This window comes from Gossypium hirsutum, chromosome A12, assembly GCF_007990345.1.
Source record: "Gossypium hirsutum isolate 1008001.06 chromosome A12, Gossypium_hirsutum_v2.1, whole genome shotgun sequence".
NCBI classification, from domain to species: Eukaryota; Viridiplantae; Streptophyta; class Magnoliopsida; order Malvales; family Malvaceae; genus Gossypium; species Gossypium hirsutum.
This window is the reverse complement of record NC_053435.1, coordinates 107,657,608-107,676,020: the sequence shown is the minus strand read 5'-3', so window position 1 is coordinate 107,676,020 and position 18,413 is coordinate 107,657,608. Positions and strand designations below refer to the sequence as shown.

General features: G+C 30.1%; 2 protein-coding genes and 1 pseudogene across 2 annotated transcripts; all 3 read right to left on the bottom strand.

Moving 5' to 3' along the window:
* Positions 1–96: 96 nt before the first annotated feature.
* Positions 97–2,035, bottom strand: LOC107936845 (uncharacterized; annotated as a pseudogene).
* Positions 2,036–11,868: 9,833 nt separating this feature from the next.
* LOC107936821 (uncharacterized) lies at positions 11,869–13,502 on the bottom strand. Its single transcript, XM_016869593.2, has 3 exons — positions 13,023–13,502; positions 12,366–12,472; positions 11,869–12,162 (listed from the first exon to the last, which is right to left on the bottom strand). The coding sequence occupies exons 1-3, from the start codon at positions 13,243–13,245 to the stop codon at positions 12,088–12,090; spliced, it is 405 nt and encodes a 134-aa protein (XP_016725082.1). The 5' UTR covers positions 13,246–13,502; the 3' UTR covers positions 11,869–12,087.
* A 2,172-nt stretch (positions 13,503–15,674) lies between these two features.
* On the bottom strand, positions 15,675–17,382 carry LOC107936820 (berberine bridge enzyme-like 28). Its single transcript, XM_016869592.2, has one exon. It carries the CDS (start codon positions 17,328–17,330, stop codon positions 15,729–15,731), a length of 1,602 nt encoding a protein of 533 aa, XP_016725081.1. The 5' UTR covers positions 17,331–17,382; the 3' UTR covers positions 15,675–15,728.
* Between the last annotated feature and the right edge of the window lie 1,031 nt (positions 17,383–18,413).

Here is an 18,413-nt window from a genome sequence, read left to right as displayed (position 1 = left end):
ATGTTCAAAAATCTTAAATGTAAAGCAACATTTCATTGCCCATTGTGCAAGCAACATAACATAGTTATAGTTTCTTCCTTACAAGACAAGCTACCATGAGATGTGAAAGGATTATATTACCTCATATGATAGAAAAAATGCAGGTCGATATATCGTGAATCGATGAGAGATCCTTTAAACTAAAATGGTTTACACGGAGCAATGCTAGCAAACCGTTTGTTCGGAAAATAGCAGTTTATGGCTCTCCAAAGAGTAAACAGATAAGAAACTGAAAATGTTCAGCTATTCTCTAATCATGCTAAGATGGCATACATCTGAAAATCTCTTAACTACATCTATAAATGAAATAACATTCTCAAAGAGTTTTCTTGCAGCATGTATTCAATCACGACGTATACAAAAAAAAAAAACGTATGTAATCATCTGTTACAAGCAAAAAATCTAAGCCAAAGGCCAACAACTACAGAAAACCGAGTTATCAGAAAACATACAGGATACCGCGTCGGTAAAACACCAGACTTGCCGAAGTAATAACCGCCCAGACAAAGACGATCCACCAAGCCATAAACACAGCAACTTCTTTAACTAGGTTGTAGGTATCAAACGAATTAGTATCAATCTGAGATAAGCCGAGAAAGAGAAGTAGCGATATCGATGGAGCAAAGAATTGCACAACTGCAAGGCATAAGTAGTGATTATGCAGGAAAACCTTAGCACGGCTAAAATCCAAATCTGGGACCTTACTGCATGCAATCTTTGATACCAAGACAAAACTGCTTCATTCAAAAACATCTGCAGGTTCGAACGTAAGGCGACGATTTGTAAAACTCCGGAAAGCAATAAGCAGAGAAGCCTAAATCTGGTAAGTTCGGATTTCGAAAACCTCACAAAACTAAGGATTTCAACAAATGGATTGATCCAAAGTAAAGCAGTAAACACAGTCAATATATAATTGGCATATAGAATCAATCTAGAGAACCATCCACAAGAAATTATGGATAAATTACATCTAAGTTGATCAGTACCGAGCCAAAAGGATCTTGCATTTTTCCCAGCAGGCACATATAAAAAACCAGCAATGAATCCCATCAATATAGAAACAAAAATCCTCCAAGACCCTTCAATTGAATCGAAATGGAAATCAAAAACCAATGGTCCAATCCCAGAACAAATTATAATCCCTAAAATAAACCCTAAAACACCAAAAAGTGCACTGAATTGCTTTTCAGATCTCTTGGAACCAGATTTCTCAAACGATATCTTTGCAAGTGATGAAAAAGCTTTGATTAAACCAATAAACCCAAAGATAATTGGTATCAAATCACCATTTGCTAAAACCCCAGAATCTTGTTTGTAACCTAAATACTTGTAAAGCAACAAACAAGAAATACCCACAAAGGAAAAAACGAAAGAATTGTGATAATCATTGTAAAAAAGCCTTGTTTGAAGATGACCCTCATCAAGTTTTAGCCTAAAGATCTGTGCATTGTTTTCATCGAATTCGAATTTATCTTTAGATTTGTTCTTCTTTTTGAGCTCAGCATTGGTTCTTGAAGATAAAGATTGGTAACCATCAAGTCCAGAACCTGAATCTGAAGGTCTACGGATAGCGGCTCTAACACCAGAAGAAGAAGAAGCAGGGCCGCCGTGGTGGCCGGCAACGTTATCAGGGTGGATGTAAGTATGGAGACCTTGAAGAAAGAAAACAGGGATTTTGAGGAAAGTGAGGACTAAAGTGAGGGATAAAGAGAACAAGGTTTGGAGTATGAGATTGGAGTAAAGTTGAAAGAAGGGTAACATTGTTGGGTTTTTTCCAAAGGATTTTGGGGTGTGTTGTTAAGTTGAGATCAGAGAACAGAGATCGATGTTTGTGTTAAGGGAAAGTGAAGCTTGTGACTTTGGATCGTCCTGTTTCTTTGTGTGTTGTCGGACTCGACTTTCAATGGAGGGCTAAAAACTTGTAAGTCAAATGCTCTAATTCTGAAATCAAATCCAAACAGTTTGAAGTCTGAAGTTACAACCATTAAAAATCGTTTTCTGTCTTCTCATAAATGTATAAATGTATAAAAACTTCATTGTATTTTTTTCTCTTCTATTTAAAAAAATAATAAATTAGTCCATATATATTATATTTAAAAAATTGCCATTTTCATTAAAAAAATTTCTATTTTTATAGTTAAAGTTTAAGTTTCTCAAGATCTTTTAAAGGATAAATCTTAAAATTATACACAAACTTTGATTTAACGTACAATTATATACATGATTTTTAATTTGGAGCAATTAAACACGTAAAACTCTAATTGTTGTTCAAATGTATACTTAAAACTTTTATTTTAATTTAATCATACATATTTAAAGAAATAAATACATTATTTTATTTTTTATATTAGATAAATATAATTATTTATGTATGTAATATATAAACATAAAATGTTGTTATATCAATAATTGTGTTAATAATTTACACTAAATGAACCAAATCAAAATTTCATGTATAAAATTGCATAAAATCAAAGTTCATGTATACAATGACATATTAAACCATAGTTCATGTATAATTTTGGGATTTATCCCTTTTTTTCATACAATTGCTTAAAAAACTACCCATAACATGTCTCCAACTCTTCCATAAGAGGATAAATGCATTTTAATGTGCTCGAACTCACGAGCTCTTGCATTAACAACAATGCTAATGCCAACCGAATTAATATTCAATTGGCAAGTTTGTTAAGATTTAATTATATGTGTTTAAGGATCAAATTGATAGAATTTGTAAATGTGAAGGGTTAAATTTATTGAATTATTAGAATTGAGATCAAATTGATAGAATGTGTAAGTATTGAGGATTAAAATATTTTATATACCAGTTAGAAAAATGTCACATTAACTATTTAATAGAGAGTGATCAAAATAAAAATAATCTAAAATATGAGTGATCAAAATAGAAATTACCTAAAATGTTATGACTAAATTAAAAATTTTCACAATTAGTTGACTAAACCAAAAATATACTAATAATTGGGTGACTAATTCTAGAATTTACCCGAATAATCTAGTTACTCGTTAATATTGCCCAAATGCCCATTAAAGACCCAATAGGAATTCCAAATTTCCAGACAAATTGGGTTTTGGGTTATACGGTTGATCCAAAGGAAAATAAGAACAGAAAAAAACAATAAATGTTTGTTATGCTTAAATCTGCTCATGGACTGGATCACCAGGTTCGAAGATTCGTTCAAAAAATGAAAAGGTTTAGATAAAATACGATACTTGAAAAATAAATTTAGGTAAAATTTAAGGCCCGTTTTATATATGGGTCAAATTTTAGGTAAATTTTTTTTACCTGAGCTAGCCCAACCCGAATATTATATTAATTATATATATTAAATAATAATTATATATATTTATATTAAATCACTAAATCAATAACAATTAAACCCATTACTCAATACCTAAATTTTTTTTCCCAAAATATAAAATATAAAATTTATATTTAATACAAAAAGATATTTATTATATTTATTTTTGTTTTTTAATATAATAAAATATTTATTATATTTACAGTAATATTTTTTAATATAAATACTTTTTAATGTATTTTTTATGTGCTAGAAAACTTTTATTTTACTATTGAATCTATTATATTTTTTAAAAGATTTAATTTTAAATAAAAATTAATTTAAAAAAATTAAATACGGGAGGATTGGGCGAGGTTCGAGCTGACTTAAAAAAAGCAAACCTTAGCCTGAGCTTAAAAAGTGGTCTAAATACTTTACATAAGCTCGATCTGGCCAGCTAATTTTACTATTTCAATTTAATGATTACAAACTTATTTTTAAAATTTTTAATATGTTTAAGGATTTTTAAATTTCTATTTGTTTGATTAATGGGGGTTCAATTAACATCACTTGAACACCTTACATTAAAATGAAATTTTGATTGAAATAAAATTATGGGTTCTATTACTAAACACCCCCTAATTTCTTCGCCTGTAAAAAAATATAATTGTTATAAATTAATAAAATATCAATATATATATCGTGTTAATGAATTTATATTAAAAAATCTTGTAAAATAATATCAATACTTTTATAAATTTAAATATACTTATATTAAAAGTTGAAATCTTACTTATGATAATATCACCCTTCGTTAAGATATACAATGTTATGCACCTCCTAAGATTTGGGTTGAAAAAAATTTTGAGGTTGTTGTGTTAACACCCTAATTTAGGGGTAGAGTTAGGAGGTTGGTAAGGGTCTCGGTTCTCTTTAAAATAAAAAAATTTTCATTTACTTCTTTTTATAATTTAAAAAATTTTAAATTAATAATGATAAAATTATATTTTAGCCTTTCAAAATGATAAAAATTTGATTTAATCATTTAAAAATTCTAAAGATATAAAGTATTAAAATAGTAAAATTATATTTTTATTATCGTAAAAATATATAATTTAATTTTGATCCTCTAACAAAAATTTCTAACTTCGTGTCTGCACTAACAATTAAAATTCAAATCTTGATATTATCATTTTCCCGATAAATTGTATTTAGAAATATATAAATTTGTATAGTTTGGTACAATGTGAAAAGGACTATTGTCACCCTCTTCCCATGTGCTTTGTTGCGTCTTACATATTAATCACCCCATATGTACTCTCCTCGTTACACGGATATCTTCGTGGAATGGACAATGACATACTTATTACCTATTGGATTCCCCTTAATTTCTTCTTCTTCTTTTTTTTTAATTTGATAATTAAAAATTACAAATAACAAAATATAAAAGCACCAGCCAAATTAAATTCTATTTATATATTTTAAACATCAATACTGATTTTGCGCAATATATACTATGAGTCTGATATATATGGCAGAAGAATCAAGTAAGTGTTTTTTTTTTAAATTGAATATTTAAATTGTAATTAATTATATGAGTTTATTATTTGAATATATCATCTCAGCTGCTGGTGAATAGTCTCATTATAAATTTTGATTATATTTGTGCTTTTTGATATAATGTCTAGAATTACCTATAGTCTATTCTCAACTCAAATAAGAGAACAATGTACTTCAACGCACTCAAACCCACGTTCTCCTGCATTGACAACAATGCCTATATCAATTGAGCTAAAACTCAATCGACTATTGATAGATGAATACTTTTATTGGTGAATTCGACTTTTAATTTTGGGCAGCAAGCATATGTTAATTAGGGAGGCTTAGAGTTTTAACTTTGATACGTTTTTCTATGCTTTAAGTTAAATTTAAAATATTGTAATTAAGTCTCAACCTAATTACTTAACTAAATTCAATTTAATTAATTAGTCCACATATAATATTCATAATTAATATTTAAATTCGAATACTCAATATCTCAATCTTGTCAACTTAGTAAAAATTCTGATCAGATTTGAAGTGTTTGCACAGTTTATAAAATATAAATTAAAAAGTTTTCAATTACTTGAAATCGAATCGGATTCTATTTTTATTTATAAAAATTATTGATTATTTTTTATTTACTTTTAAAAGTTAGTATTTTTTTAAAATATTCAAAAAAATCATAGAACAAAACTGATTTTATTAAAATGTAAGTCTAAAATTTAAAAAAAAAAGATTAATATGAAAAAAATCAAAAATTAAATCAAATTATGATAAATAATTCTAAAAAAACTCGACTCAACTAAATCATATCATAAAATTGAAATATAGATTGCACCCAACACATACATCAAAACTAAAATATCTTACCAGACTTTATTCTTTCCCCTTTACACGCTAAGATACTGTTGTCTTTATCAAGCACCTGGACTTCAAAAACAATATCCAAGAAAATAATAAATTATGGTTAGAAATAAAGTGACCAGCAACTAAGTAACATATTAAAAACAATCACAAATTAATAATGGTTAAATTGCACTCTAAATTCTAAAAAATAATAATAAAAATTATAAAAATATAAACTATTAAAATGATAAAATTATATTTTTACTATCATAAAAATATATAATTTAATTCTAACCTTAAATTATTTTTTCGCCCCTAACTAAAAACAAAAACAGATGTAAAAAGAAAATTGCAAGGATCATATTTGGTAACATGTCAAAACATATAATTGCTATTTTGTAGCTCCAAATGATATGTTTTATAGTTTCCTGTGTGTATACTATTGCTTAGGTATTATGTATAGTGAAAATGATTAAGCAACTGACACTATGAGGATAAGGCCAGCGTGGCCAACATTCAAACTCTCTCTCTTTTTCTTCTATGTCCCTGTCGACATCTCCTTTATTCATATCCTGTCACCTTTTTTAACTATATTATTCTTATATATATATTGTAAGAATATTTATCAAAGTGAGTACTTCGTTCCAAAATATCTTAGATGAAGATATCCAAAAAAATATCTTACATCAATCACCTACATACATGTATAGCCGAAATGCATCATCATTAGTCACATAAACAACCGTATTGGCTGTGGGAATCTTGTTTTTTATTTTGCTGCTACCATATAGTAATGTATTAGAATTGACTTACTCTTTTACTTTTATCGTTTAATTATTAATTGTTTTTAATAAAATATGTGTACTTATGAAGGAGGAGACGATAGTTCACATGGCGGAAGAAAACCGTGCAACTGTAGAAGTGTTTATGAATTGGATTGAGTTTGAGTTGAGTCTAAATACGATATTATGGTATTTTATGTTTGTCTAAACCAATCCCACTTCGATTGAGGGTCTATAAATAATTAACTCAAACACATTTTAATCTCGCTCATATTATTTTAATTTATTATCTAATATATTTTTATTTATTAAAATTTTTATATAGTCATCTTAATATTTTTTTTAAATATTTACATTATAGTAGTATTATATATTATTTTAGGTTTAATTTTTATGTTATAAAAATTACATAATATAAAATATTACAAACTTCAAATAAGTTAATCAAGCTTTGAATGCTCAAGTCCAGACTCAACCCATATTTTAAATGTGCATAATTTTTTTTGTCTAAGACCAATTTTTTGGCTAAATATTTTTGCCTAAACCCTCCTAAATTTTGGACAGACTTTACTAGTTTGAGTGAGTAGCTAGATGGCGGTTAAATTAAATAAGTCTACCAACTAGGTATTTGTTGAGCCTGAATAGATTTGAAGTTTCACGTATCACTCATACAAGAAGAAACATGACCATTTAACTCAATAAAATCAAAGAAACGAGGATCCATATATAGAGCGTGCAGAAAGCCAATAGAGACTATTTTAATTAAGGTCTCTTAATTTAATGAGGTATGAGTATTCAGTTAATTGGATTTCTCTAAATTATGTGAAGAAATATACAAGTTACACTTTTAAATATGACTCAATTACTAAATTTATACACAAATATAAATTATAAATGTAGAAGCCCAAATTGCCCGGGCCCGATTACATCAAAACCCAACCAAACCTTTAAACCCACTAAAACCCTTAACCCATGACCCATTTACATCTACCCAAACTCATTACAAAATCCAAATATTAAACCCAATTCAAAATCCCATTAAGCCCCCCCAAAAAAACCTAACCCTAAAAAAAAACCAAGAAACCCTAGCCATCTAGCCACTTTCCCACTTGCCCTATTTTTCCTCCCATTTTTGATATCCATTGTCTACCACTATCACCTACAAAATAGAAAAAGAAATAATAAAAAATCATGTAAAAGATGGCTATAAAAAGCCATTCAAAAATCATGTAAAGGGGGGGGAGATTTTACAAAGATTGAAAAAGGAGACAAACACAAAAATCCCTTCAAATTTTGAACACAAAAGAAACATCAATAAAAAGGTTGCATTTTTTCTTTTTCCTCTTCTTTCGAATCTTTTTCTTTTTTTTTTTGTGTTGTTTTTTTTCTTTATATATACATATATTGTTAAGAAAAAAAAGTTACATTTTCCGGCCACCGTGGGTGGTGGCCGGCGACGGGCGGCGGCCGACGATCGACCGGTGACCGGCCCCCATTTGGCCGGATTTCCTTTCCCCCCTCCCTTCTCTCTTCTTTCCCCCTTCTTTTTTTTAGGTATTTTATATATATTATGTATATATTTTTTAATGCCATTAGTTATATATTTCTTATGTATATATTCTTAAATACTATTATATATACATATATATATTTTAAATACCATATTGTGTATATATTATTATTACAATTATTACTATTGCTAGTATTATTATAACTATTATTATATTAGTGTATATTTTATGTACATATGTATATATATATTTGTACATATCATTATTTTATATTATTGTTGTAAATTTTTTATGTATATATTTTTTATGTACGTTTCCTAATATTTTCTTTTATTGTAGATATTATTATTATTATTATTACATACTTTTATTATATGCATATATATATGTATTTTTATGTACATATTATTATTTTATATTATTATTACCAAATATATCATTTTTCCTATTTTATTATTAGTACATGATTTGTTTTATTTTGTAAATATTATTATTATTGTTATTCTAATATTCTAGTATTCTATGTTAATATTTTTTTATTAATTATATCATTTTTTTGCGTCCTTTATCTATTTTTAATTTCTCACTTTAGGAATATTTTTTTCTCATGTTTTAATTAATTTCAAAAATAAGGCAAAGTACCGATTTAATATTAAGCCATCGATTTCATCGCTATGTTGGGTGAAATTCGTCGGCTTGTGTTAAAAAACAGGACACCCTTTCTAAAAAAAATCGAAAACTAAAAATTCTCATTTTTCAATCGGATCACGATTAAATATTATATTGAACTCATATTTTTGAAAACCAAGTCAACACATGTTTATGAGATACCAATTTTGGGCGTCGCGAGGGTGCTAATACCTTCCTCGCGCGTAACTGACTCCCGAACCCCAATTTTTCTCTGGACTTTCACGTAAACCTAAATTTGGCCTTCTTTTTGTTTTAAAATAATTTTATTAGGTGTCCGATCACACCTATAAAAAAGGATCGGTGGCAACTCCCTTTGCTAATAAAATCAAAAGTCGGTTTAAATTTTCAAATAATCGCCTTAATTAGCAACCGAAAGTAGAAATTTTTACGTCGCTACAGCTGGCGACTCCGCTGGGGACACCTTTTTGAGAGTCGAGTCGAATTAAACTCGCGTTGTCAAAATTTTCAAAGTTCCTTGTTCAAATTAACATTTAGTCGTGATCCTCAAATTTTTTGTTTTCAAAAAAATCATGCATTTGCATCGTGTTGTATATATTCTAACTTGTTTTATCCGGTTGTTTTTCAGCTTTAAATTTTTGTGATTTTAGTTTTGGTTTAGTTTTTTAAATAAAACGTAAAAGTTTGCAAGTTTCTCCCACACACCGTGCACGTGCATTTTTGTTGCATAACATGAGCTCTATACCCGGGCTCCGTCCTTGTTAAGTGAAAGTAAACGCTACGCCTTCGTGAGTTAACTCGTTCCTCCGCACAGACTAGTGAATACTTTCGGGTTACATATGACTTATGCTTTCGTGAGTTAACTTGTCCCTCCGCATAGGCATAAGTAAATGTAATCCCTCGAATTGATCTCGTAAGCCTATGATGGGCCATGACCGAGGCTCTGTATTAATCTTAGTAGATGACAGTGCAGACGATTCAAGTACCCATCTAGAACCAAAACCGCATATAATGAACCATACGAGCCATCCAACTAGAGCCGTGCCAAACCTCCGTCCGTTTACTAGTCACCGAAATAAGTACACGGGAAAAACACATCTTACCCTCTGTTTCTTTTACATTTACGCTTTCTATGCAAAGGAATCGAGTCCATTGGACCAAGTAGCTTAATTTATTAGATTGTCTACAGTTTTTCTTTGTTCATATGTGTTGTGCTAACCAAGTTTGTTTGTTTTTATTCTTATTTTACATCATGCATTATAGGCATCATATTAGGAAGGTGTTGACTAGAGATCGGTTGCCAAAAAACGGGTTTCTAATGGAAGAGTTAATTATACAAACAATCGAGAGGAATGCCGCGGTTCGAGACTGGTCTTTAAAGACTCAGAAAGAAAGAGGAAGAAAAGACTGCGCGGGCTATAATAGAATTGAGGAAGAAGAACACCGAATATGAAGTTGTGTCTGCCGGGATGATGACTAGTCGATTTAAACGTCAAGAACTAAAAGAAAGGATACGAGAGTTAGAAGATATGCTGCAAGATCGTCAACAACAGTTAGATACTTTCTTGAATGCTTTGGAAGAAAAAGATAGTCAATATGATAGAGACGTTCGTGCTTACGAAGAGGGCCTCCAGGAAAAAGAAAGGCAACTTAGCTATTTGATCAATGAAGTTCGTGGGGTAGCCATGCACGTGGTACAATTATCAGAAGAAGCTGAAAATCTCAGTTGCCAATTCCCACCAAGCCAACGATCGAGCATATCGGAATTCTTAGAGCGAGTAAAGAAATATGGCGAAATAGCTAGAAAGTTTGTGTAATAGACCGGTGACCGGCCCCCCCTTGGCCGGATTTCCTTTCCCCCCTCCCTTCTCTCTTCTTTCCCCTTCTTTTTTTTAGGTATTTTATATATATTATGTATATATTTTTTAATGCCATTAGTTATATATTTCTTATGTATATATTCTTAAATACTATTGTATATACATATATATATTTTAAATACCATATTGTGTATATATTATTATTACAAATTATTACTATTGCTAGTATTATTATAACTATTATTATATTAGTGTATATTTTATGTACATATGTATATATATATTTTTGTACATATCTTTATTTTATATTATTGTTGTAAATTTTTTATGTATATATTTTTTATGTACGTTCCTAATATTTTCTTTTATTGTAGATATTATTATTATTATTACATACTTTTATTATATGCATATATATATGTATTTTTATGTACATATTATTATTTTATATTATTATTACCAAATATATCATTTTTCCTATTTTATTATTAGTACATGATTTGTTTTTATTTTGTAAATATCATTATTATTGTTATTCTAATATTCTAGTATTCCATGTTAATATTTTTCATTAATGATATCATTTTTTTGCGTCCTTTATCTATTTTTAATTTCTCACTTTAGGAATATTTTTTCTCATGTTTTAATTAATTTCAAAAATAAGGCAATGTACCGATTTAATATTAAGCCATCGATTTCATCGCTATGTTGGGTGAAATTCGTCGGCTTGTGTTAAAAACGGGACACCATTTCTAAAAAAAAATCGAAAACTAAAAATTCTCATTTTTCAATCGGATCACTATTAAATATTATATTGAACTCGTATTTTTGAAAATCAAGTCAACACATGTTTATGAGATACCAATTTTGGGCGTCGCGAGGGTGCTAATACCTTCCTCGCGCGTAACTGACTCCCGAACCCCAATTTTTCTCTGGACTTTCACGTAGACCTAAATTTGGCCTTCTTTTTGTTTAAAAATAATTTTATTAGGTGTCCGATCACACCTATAAAAAAGGATCGGTGGCGACTCCCTTTGCTAATAAAATCGAAAGTTGGTTTTCAAATGTTTAATAAATCGCCACAATTAATGACCAAGCGAAACTAAAAATTTTTTTTACGTCGCTACAATAAAATTATAAACTAAGTTTACTAATTATATTTTATTTTTATTGCATTAATGAAAAAACTAAAAGAGTTAAAAATTGATTTAAAAATATCTTATGTAAAGTGATGTGGGGAAGAATGTACTAATTGTTATTTGACAAAAGTAATCATAAGTCATTAGGAATTTATTTATTTATTTTGGTGAAAATTAGGAATTTATTTCTAATATCCATTTTAGGTTCATAGTTAATTTCTTGACGATATTTAATTATTATATTAGAAAAAATTCTGATGATTAATTATCTAAAAAAAACTTACAAAAGAAAATCCAAATATTATTCAAAGAGTGTACATACACACACAAATTAAACTCTCTGCTACTATTCTACTAAAAAACCCACTACATTGACAACACAACGAAAGAAAAAAGAAAAAAATAATTAATAGAAAAAAGGGTCCCAAATCAAAGAAGAGTTGATCTTTTTTTTTTATATATTAGTTCAATTTGTTGGGAAAAGATCTTTTCTCACCATCTTTATCATCTGTTCTGTTTATGATCTCTGGGACCACCTGCAAAAAAAAGATCAAATTAATGGAACCCCACACATTATAAGAGAGAGAAGAAACAACAACAACAACAAAAACAGAAGTTTATTTGCTTTGCTAAGACTCAAAAAAATTCATCAATGTCAGAGACAGTTAAGACATTGTGTAGCAAAGATTGGAGCTTTGCCAGCTTTCTGGGTCCATACAATTAAGATCAAGTGACCAACCTGATCTTCTGATGAATCATACCGCTGAGATTGTGATGATGATGATGGTCTCTTTGATCTTTTATCAGTCTTGACTTTCATTTTGCTTCTTGTTGTGATAAGGGAATCTATTGTTGAGGATCATAAAAATGGACCAAGACAAAGAATAATTAAAAGATGATTAAAAAATAAGGGTAAAGTGACCCATAGCTACAAATATCTCCAGGCATATTTTACATTTTTATATGTTTTTTTCAAAAAAACGCATTTTAAATGTCTTTTCAGAAAAAGAAAATGAAATTCACGAGTGAATGTTTCATAGCTTTTTTTACGGCGGACTGAAAAAATCCTTCCAGCTTTTGGTACTTGATAACAATACAGAGTTTTAATGGCGGTGGAAGAGATATTGTGTTAATGCACCCTTTTGCAACATGGGACCAAAGGGAGAAATTTTGGAAACATATTTGATCCAACTCTCAGCAGTACTACACATTGACACTTATCGCGTCAACCTTGCAGCAGGAGGTCGTATCTTTATCAATCCAAGTTTTCTCCTCCTTGAACAATACCGGCCATTATTTGAGTTTCGATCAATTGTCTCGAAAACTTTTTCTCATAGAGTCAGAAGTTGCTTTAAGACGATGAAATATGTAAAGGGTAAACTGATAATAACATTACCTGAAGAAGCATGTTTTCTTCTGGACTGGACATTGTGTTGTTTGCAGTCGAGAGTAGACTCGGAGCTGTCGGGAAGGTGACGGTCGAGACGAAGATGATAAAGATCGTTGTTCTCTAGCATTGTACGGACGAACCATGCTTCCATGGAGTTTAAGAAACGCACATGTTTCTCGTCCGTCCATGACTCGTTTTGGTTGTTGCTGGGCAGCAAGTGAGAGTTCATGGCTTCCAAAGCTAAGCCAAATACAAAAAAGAAACCCTTTTCTTTTCCCGTTCAGATTTCCGAGAAACAAACAGTTGGGTTTGGTTTTTCTTCTTTTAATTGGCAATCCCCTTCTTCAATTTTTTTTTTCTTTTGATTTAAGCGATCTTTATGAATGGGTTTCAAGGGTTTTATATAATAGAGTGCAGCCAAAAAGGATTGGTTTATCTTTTTGACAAGGTTGGTAAGAGTACCAAAATAAATAAATAAATACACCAGAGTTTTGGTGAGAGTACCATTTTATACTCGCTGCACTTAACTGCCATCTGTCTTAATTTGTCTAATTATTTTTTAAAATTCTTTTAGTTTTTATAAGTGAATAAATAGACATGTTGCCACAATACAAAATATAATTATGCTAAAATCATTTTAGTTTGGATATAATTTTGAATTCTTTTAAATTTTTTAAAATAATATTTATAAACATAATTAATCATCCAAAATATGGTTTTTTTTAACATTAATTATTAACCCAATGTATGAATTTTTTTTTAATTTTTTAAGGAAGTGAAAATGGGGATTAATAGAGGCGAGTAGTCAAGGAATAGACGAGCGAGTAGAGTAAGGTGAAAATATCTGGAGGACTAAATTGAAAGGAAATAAAATTTGGATTTAAAAAGGAAGATATTTTGGGGGGAGGGATCAACAAAGAATCTAGGGGCGGAGTTTCCATGAGATGCAGACTGACTGTCATCCTTTTCGTGGATTTTGATTTTTGGTTGGAAAAGGGCAGCTAATGTAATTTTGTCAAAATGAAAATTGCAACGTTGCTTGTCCTTTTCTTTATTTGAGTGTGGATGAAATTGGATTGAATTTATCTTTCAGATTGATTAGATAAATATTTTGAGTGAATCGTTGGAATAGTAAAAGGTTAAAAGATTGATTAAATTAATTTATAGATTTAATTGGTATTAAATCGAGAGTTAAATTGAAAATTGATAGTGGATTCAACAAATATTAGGGTCAAAGTCTCATAAGAGAGAATTTTTTAATGGTAATACTTAAATTTATGATTAAGTTGTTTCTAAAATATTCATTTTATTTATAAATATTTACTACATGTAAATGGGTAAAAAGTAAACAACACTGGTAGAAAAGAAAAGAGATGCTTCCTTAATTGGACCAACACAAAGAAGTGGAGACGTAAGCTGTCCACGTATGATTATGTGAAAATTTAGTGTTTGGTTTTTCATCCTCATATAACAAGCTTTTCAGATTTCATCCTCTTATCGTTAATTTTAATCCCCTCATTTCAACATCAAATCACAAACAAACCTTTAAAAATATCATCAATGGATTTCAATTAATTTTATTGAAAACAAAAAATACAACATGGCCTTTATATTTTTCAAGAAAAATTTAGCTATTGAAAAAATATATAAAATTATTAAATATTAAGTTAAAAACGGGTTTAAAATGAGTTTGGATTAATTAATTATAAATATTAACAAATTTAGATAAAATTTTAAGCCTATATTTTAGGTCGGGTCAAGCTTTATCAATAATGTTAATATCATGCTTAAACTCAGTTTGAGGTTGACTTAGTTTGACCTATGAACACCTTTAATCAAAACCTGTCTAGCTTGAACTCAGGAATCTATTCACAACATTTAACTATTATTTTAATACGTATAATGTTGTATAAATTATTTTAATTGTTTTCAAAATGAAAAGTTAAATAAACATATGATTTATTATTAAGGTAGTTTAATGAGATGAAGATTTGAAGGTGGACAACCAATTAGGTCACTAGTTTAGTGGTAAGTTTGTGTGTGTTTCAAGTTAATTGGTATGATATTTAGGGTTTTCGACAATATTAAAATTTTACATTTTTTGACACTTGGATCATTTTTATCACATCGAGTGACATTATTTATAAAAAACATATTTTATTATAGATAATCTTGTCTGTTATTATTGAAATGGGTAATGATATATATTTAGTACCTAAACTTTAACAAGTCTTCTAATGTGATACTTAAACTTTTAAAAAATCAATTTTGATACCTCAACTTTAACTCCACTTATTAGTGTGGTACCTTCCTTGAATGATGTTAAAATTTGACATGGCTTAACATGTAGACTGATTGGATGCTACTACGTGGCATTATTTTTTAGAAAAAGAATTAAGTAGTCAAGGTCAAGGGACCTAAAAATAATTATACCAAAATTGCGACTTTTTCATGATTTGAGTTCAAATTTTAGTTCTTTTGACGAGTCAATTCTATGGTTGCCAATTAGTGAAATAGAGGATTAGATAAAAATTGTGATGAAACTATAATAGTTTATTATAAATTTATATTTGATGTAGTAGTCTACATCATATGTATAATAGTTTATGAATGACATGTAATTTAGTATTATAAAAGTATTTTAAAACAAATTCTATATGATATATAAAAACATCATCCATAAATTTCTGTTAGAAATTCTACACTTCGAAATTAAGAAAGAGGAGGGATGCTTTGTTCGTGACTGAAGAAGTTTTGGGGATCAACCTTTGTCTTTACATACACCAACCTGTCGAAGTTGTTCTTAAAATATTTAAGACCCCAAACCTTACCTTCTGTATAGCTTCCTTTTTCGTCGTTAACTTTGTTAGTCCCGATGTCAAGATCTCTGTAATTCACATATGCTTCCCGTGGTGATTTTGAAACGTAGGGAGTCATGTAACTGTAAACTCTCCTCATCCAATTCATGAACTTTTCAGAGTTTTTGTTTTCCTCTTCTTCCCAATTCACCACGTATAAGATGCTATAGAGGTTGCCAGCTCTGTGAGGATATGGATATTCGGTCTCAGGAATCTCATCCATTTTGCCTCCATAAGCCACCAATACCATAACTGCGGATTTTGCTTCATACTCGTAAAACTTGGGCCATAATCCTTCGAACCCCGATTCAGAAATAGGTTGTTTTACGAAGTCAGATTTTGCTTTGAAGAATGTTTGCGAAAGAGCTGACTTTTGAGTCCTATTAAGTAAAGTTTCCAATGGTAATCCGATTATAGACAGGGCACTGTAGAGAACAGATTCAGCCCAAGTCATCTCCAAGCAATCTTCTTTCACTAGTCCAAGTTCAGGGAATTTCTCTTCCATCAATGGAATAAGCTCATCAATGCTTCCAAGAAACACGGAACCGTAACTTGCTTGAATCGTCATCTTCCCATCATCACTTGAATTCACCCTTGCTATGGCAATACTCGATTGTATTTCTTTGGGAAATTTGCGCGCAATAGACTGCCACTGATGAACCAGTTTGGTTGCATTTTGCTCTAGCGTTTTGCTCACTGTACAAGCAGTAACATTAGCTGGAACTGGAACCAATTTCAATTTCCATGCAAGAACTATCCCAAAGCTACCCCCACCACCTCCCCGAATGGCCCAAAACAGATCTTCTCCCATCAATTTTTTATCAAGAATTCTCCCATAAGCATCAATTAAACGAGCGTCGATTACATTATCCGAGGCAAGACCATATTTTCGAAACAATGAGCCCAAGCCACCTCCACTCAATTGTCCACCAATGCCCACTGTGTGGCCGATACCAGCAGGAAAGGCAAGAGTTCTAGATTTCCGAGCAATTTCATAGTATAATTCACCAACAGTTGCACCAGATTCAACCCATGCCGTAGCTTTTTCAACGTTAACCTGAACTGATCGGAGATTCACCAAATCGATGACCACAAACGGAACTTTATAAGCTGTAGTATAAGAAAGACCCTCAAAGTCATGACCCCCACTCCGAGTTCTGACTTGCAGTCCATGTTTTCTACAACAATAAACTGTTGCTTGGATGTGGGATGCGTGGAATGGTGTTACAATGGCCAAAGGTGTAGACGTAGAAGGTGTTGTGAACCTGAAATTTTGAGCAGATGATTTCAAAACAGAGAAGTAAGAAGAATTATGGTGTGTGTAAACGAGCTTCGCAATAGACGAAGAGTTGTGAAAACGAATGGAAAGGCAACGAAGAAATTCCTCAGCAGGTTGAGCTGAAGCACTAATTCTCCATGACAAGGAGAGGATAATAATAAGAAGAAAAGGAAACATATTTAATTTAATTTCTGGGTCTATGTTATGTGAACATTGAAATGTGTTGCAAGCAATCACGTTATTAATAATGCTAAGGTTGGTGGGCAGGGTCATCTGCCATATATGAAACCAAAATTACGTTGAAGAATCAACAACAGGCAAGGTCAACGCCATGGCCGCCCATTGTTTCAGCTGTCGTATTTGACATAATTGCCATTAGCTTTGCTCCAAGAGCCGAATTCAAATACGAATCTGATCCCAATTGACAATGAAGATTTCTTGGATAGTAGCATCATCTATGTGAACATCTATCCATTGCTCCACAATAATAATTTATTCATTTAACAACTATAACAGAAAATTTTAATTGCTTCAAATATATAAATGATAAATCTTAAAATTATATATTGATTTTGATTCAGTGTGAAATGTGATAAATAAATTTTAATTTTATATAATTAATCTGTTCAAACAAAAAGCTGACTTCTACATAGCTCCCTTTACTATTGTTAAAGTCATCAACTCCATTGTTTAGAGGTTGTCAGCCGACCGAAATTTTTTGCCCTCCACTTGCAGCATATACAGAGCATCTTTGACTTTTCTTTGGAAATGCTTGTAATAGGTCATGTATGTAAACCCATTTTTGGTCTCCCTAAATTTTCTCCACGCTTAATGTGGTCTTTTGGATTGTTATAATCTGGAAATTTCTTGCATTAGATTTCCTCATATAAAATTGTAACAAATTCATTTTCTTATTTTTTTTCGTCTCTTTCAAGGTGTGTGTTTTATATTTGTCATTAGTTTTAACCTCAAGCACCAAATTCGAATAATAATATATTCTCTAAAGATATTATCTAATCTATCGCTTGATAAATATAATCAACAATCATTTAATCAATTCACTTAATTAATTCAATTTTGGTTAATTTAATTTTTCAATTAAATTAATTATATTCTAATTATGATAATTTTGTGTATATATTAAATTATAGTATAAGAATAATCAGTTAAATCAAACTGATCAATTTAATCATTTTCACATCCAACACTAAACACTGTTATCGAGAGGGTGCTACAAATTGCGGAATGAAATGTGCTTGT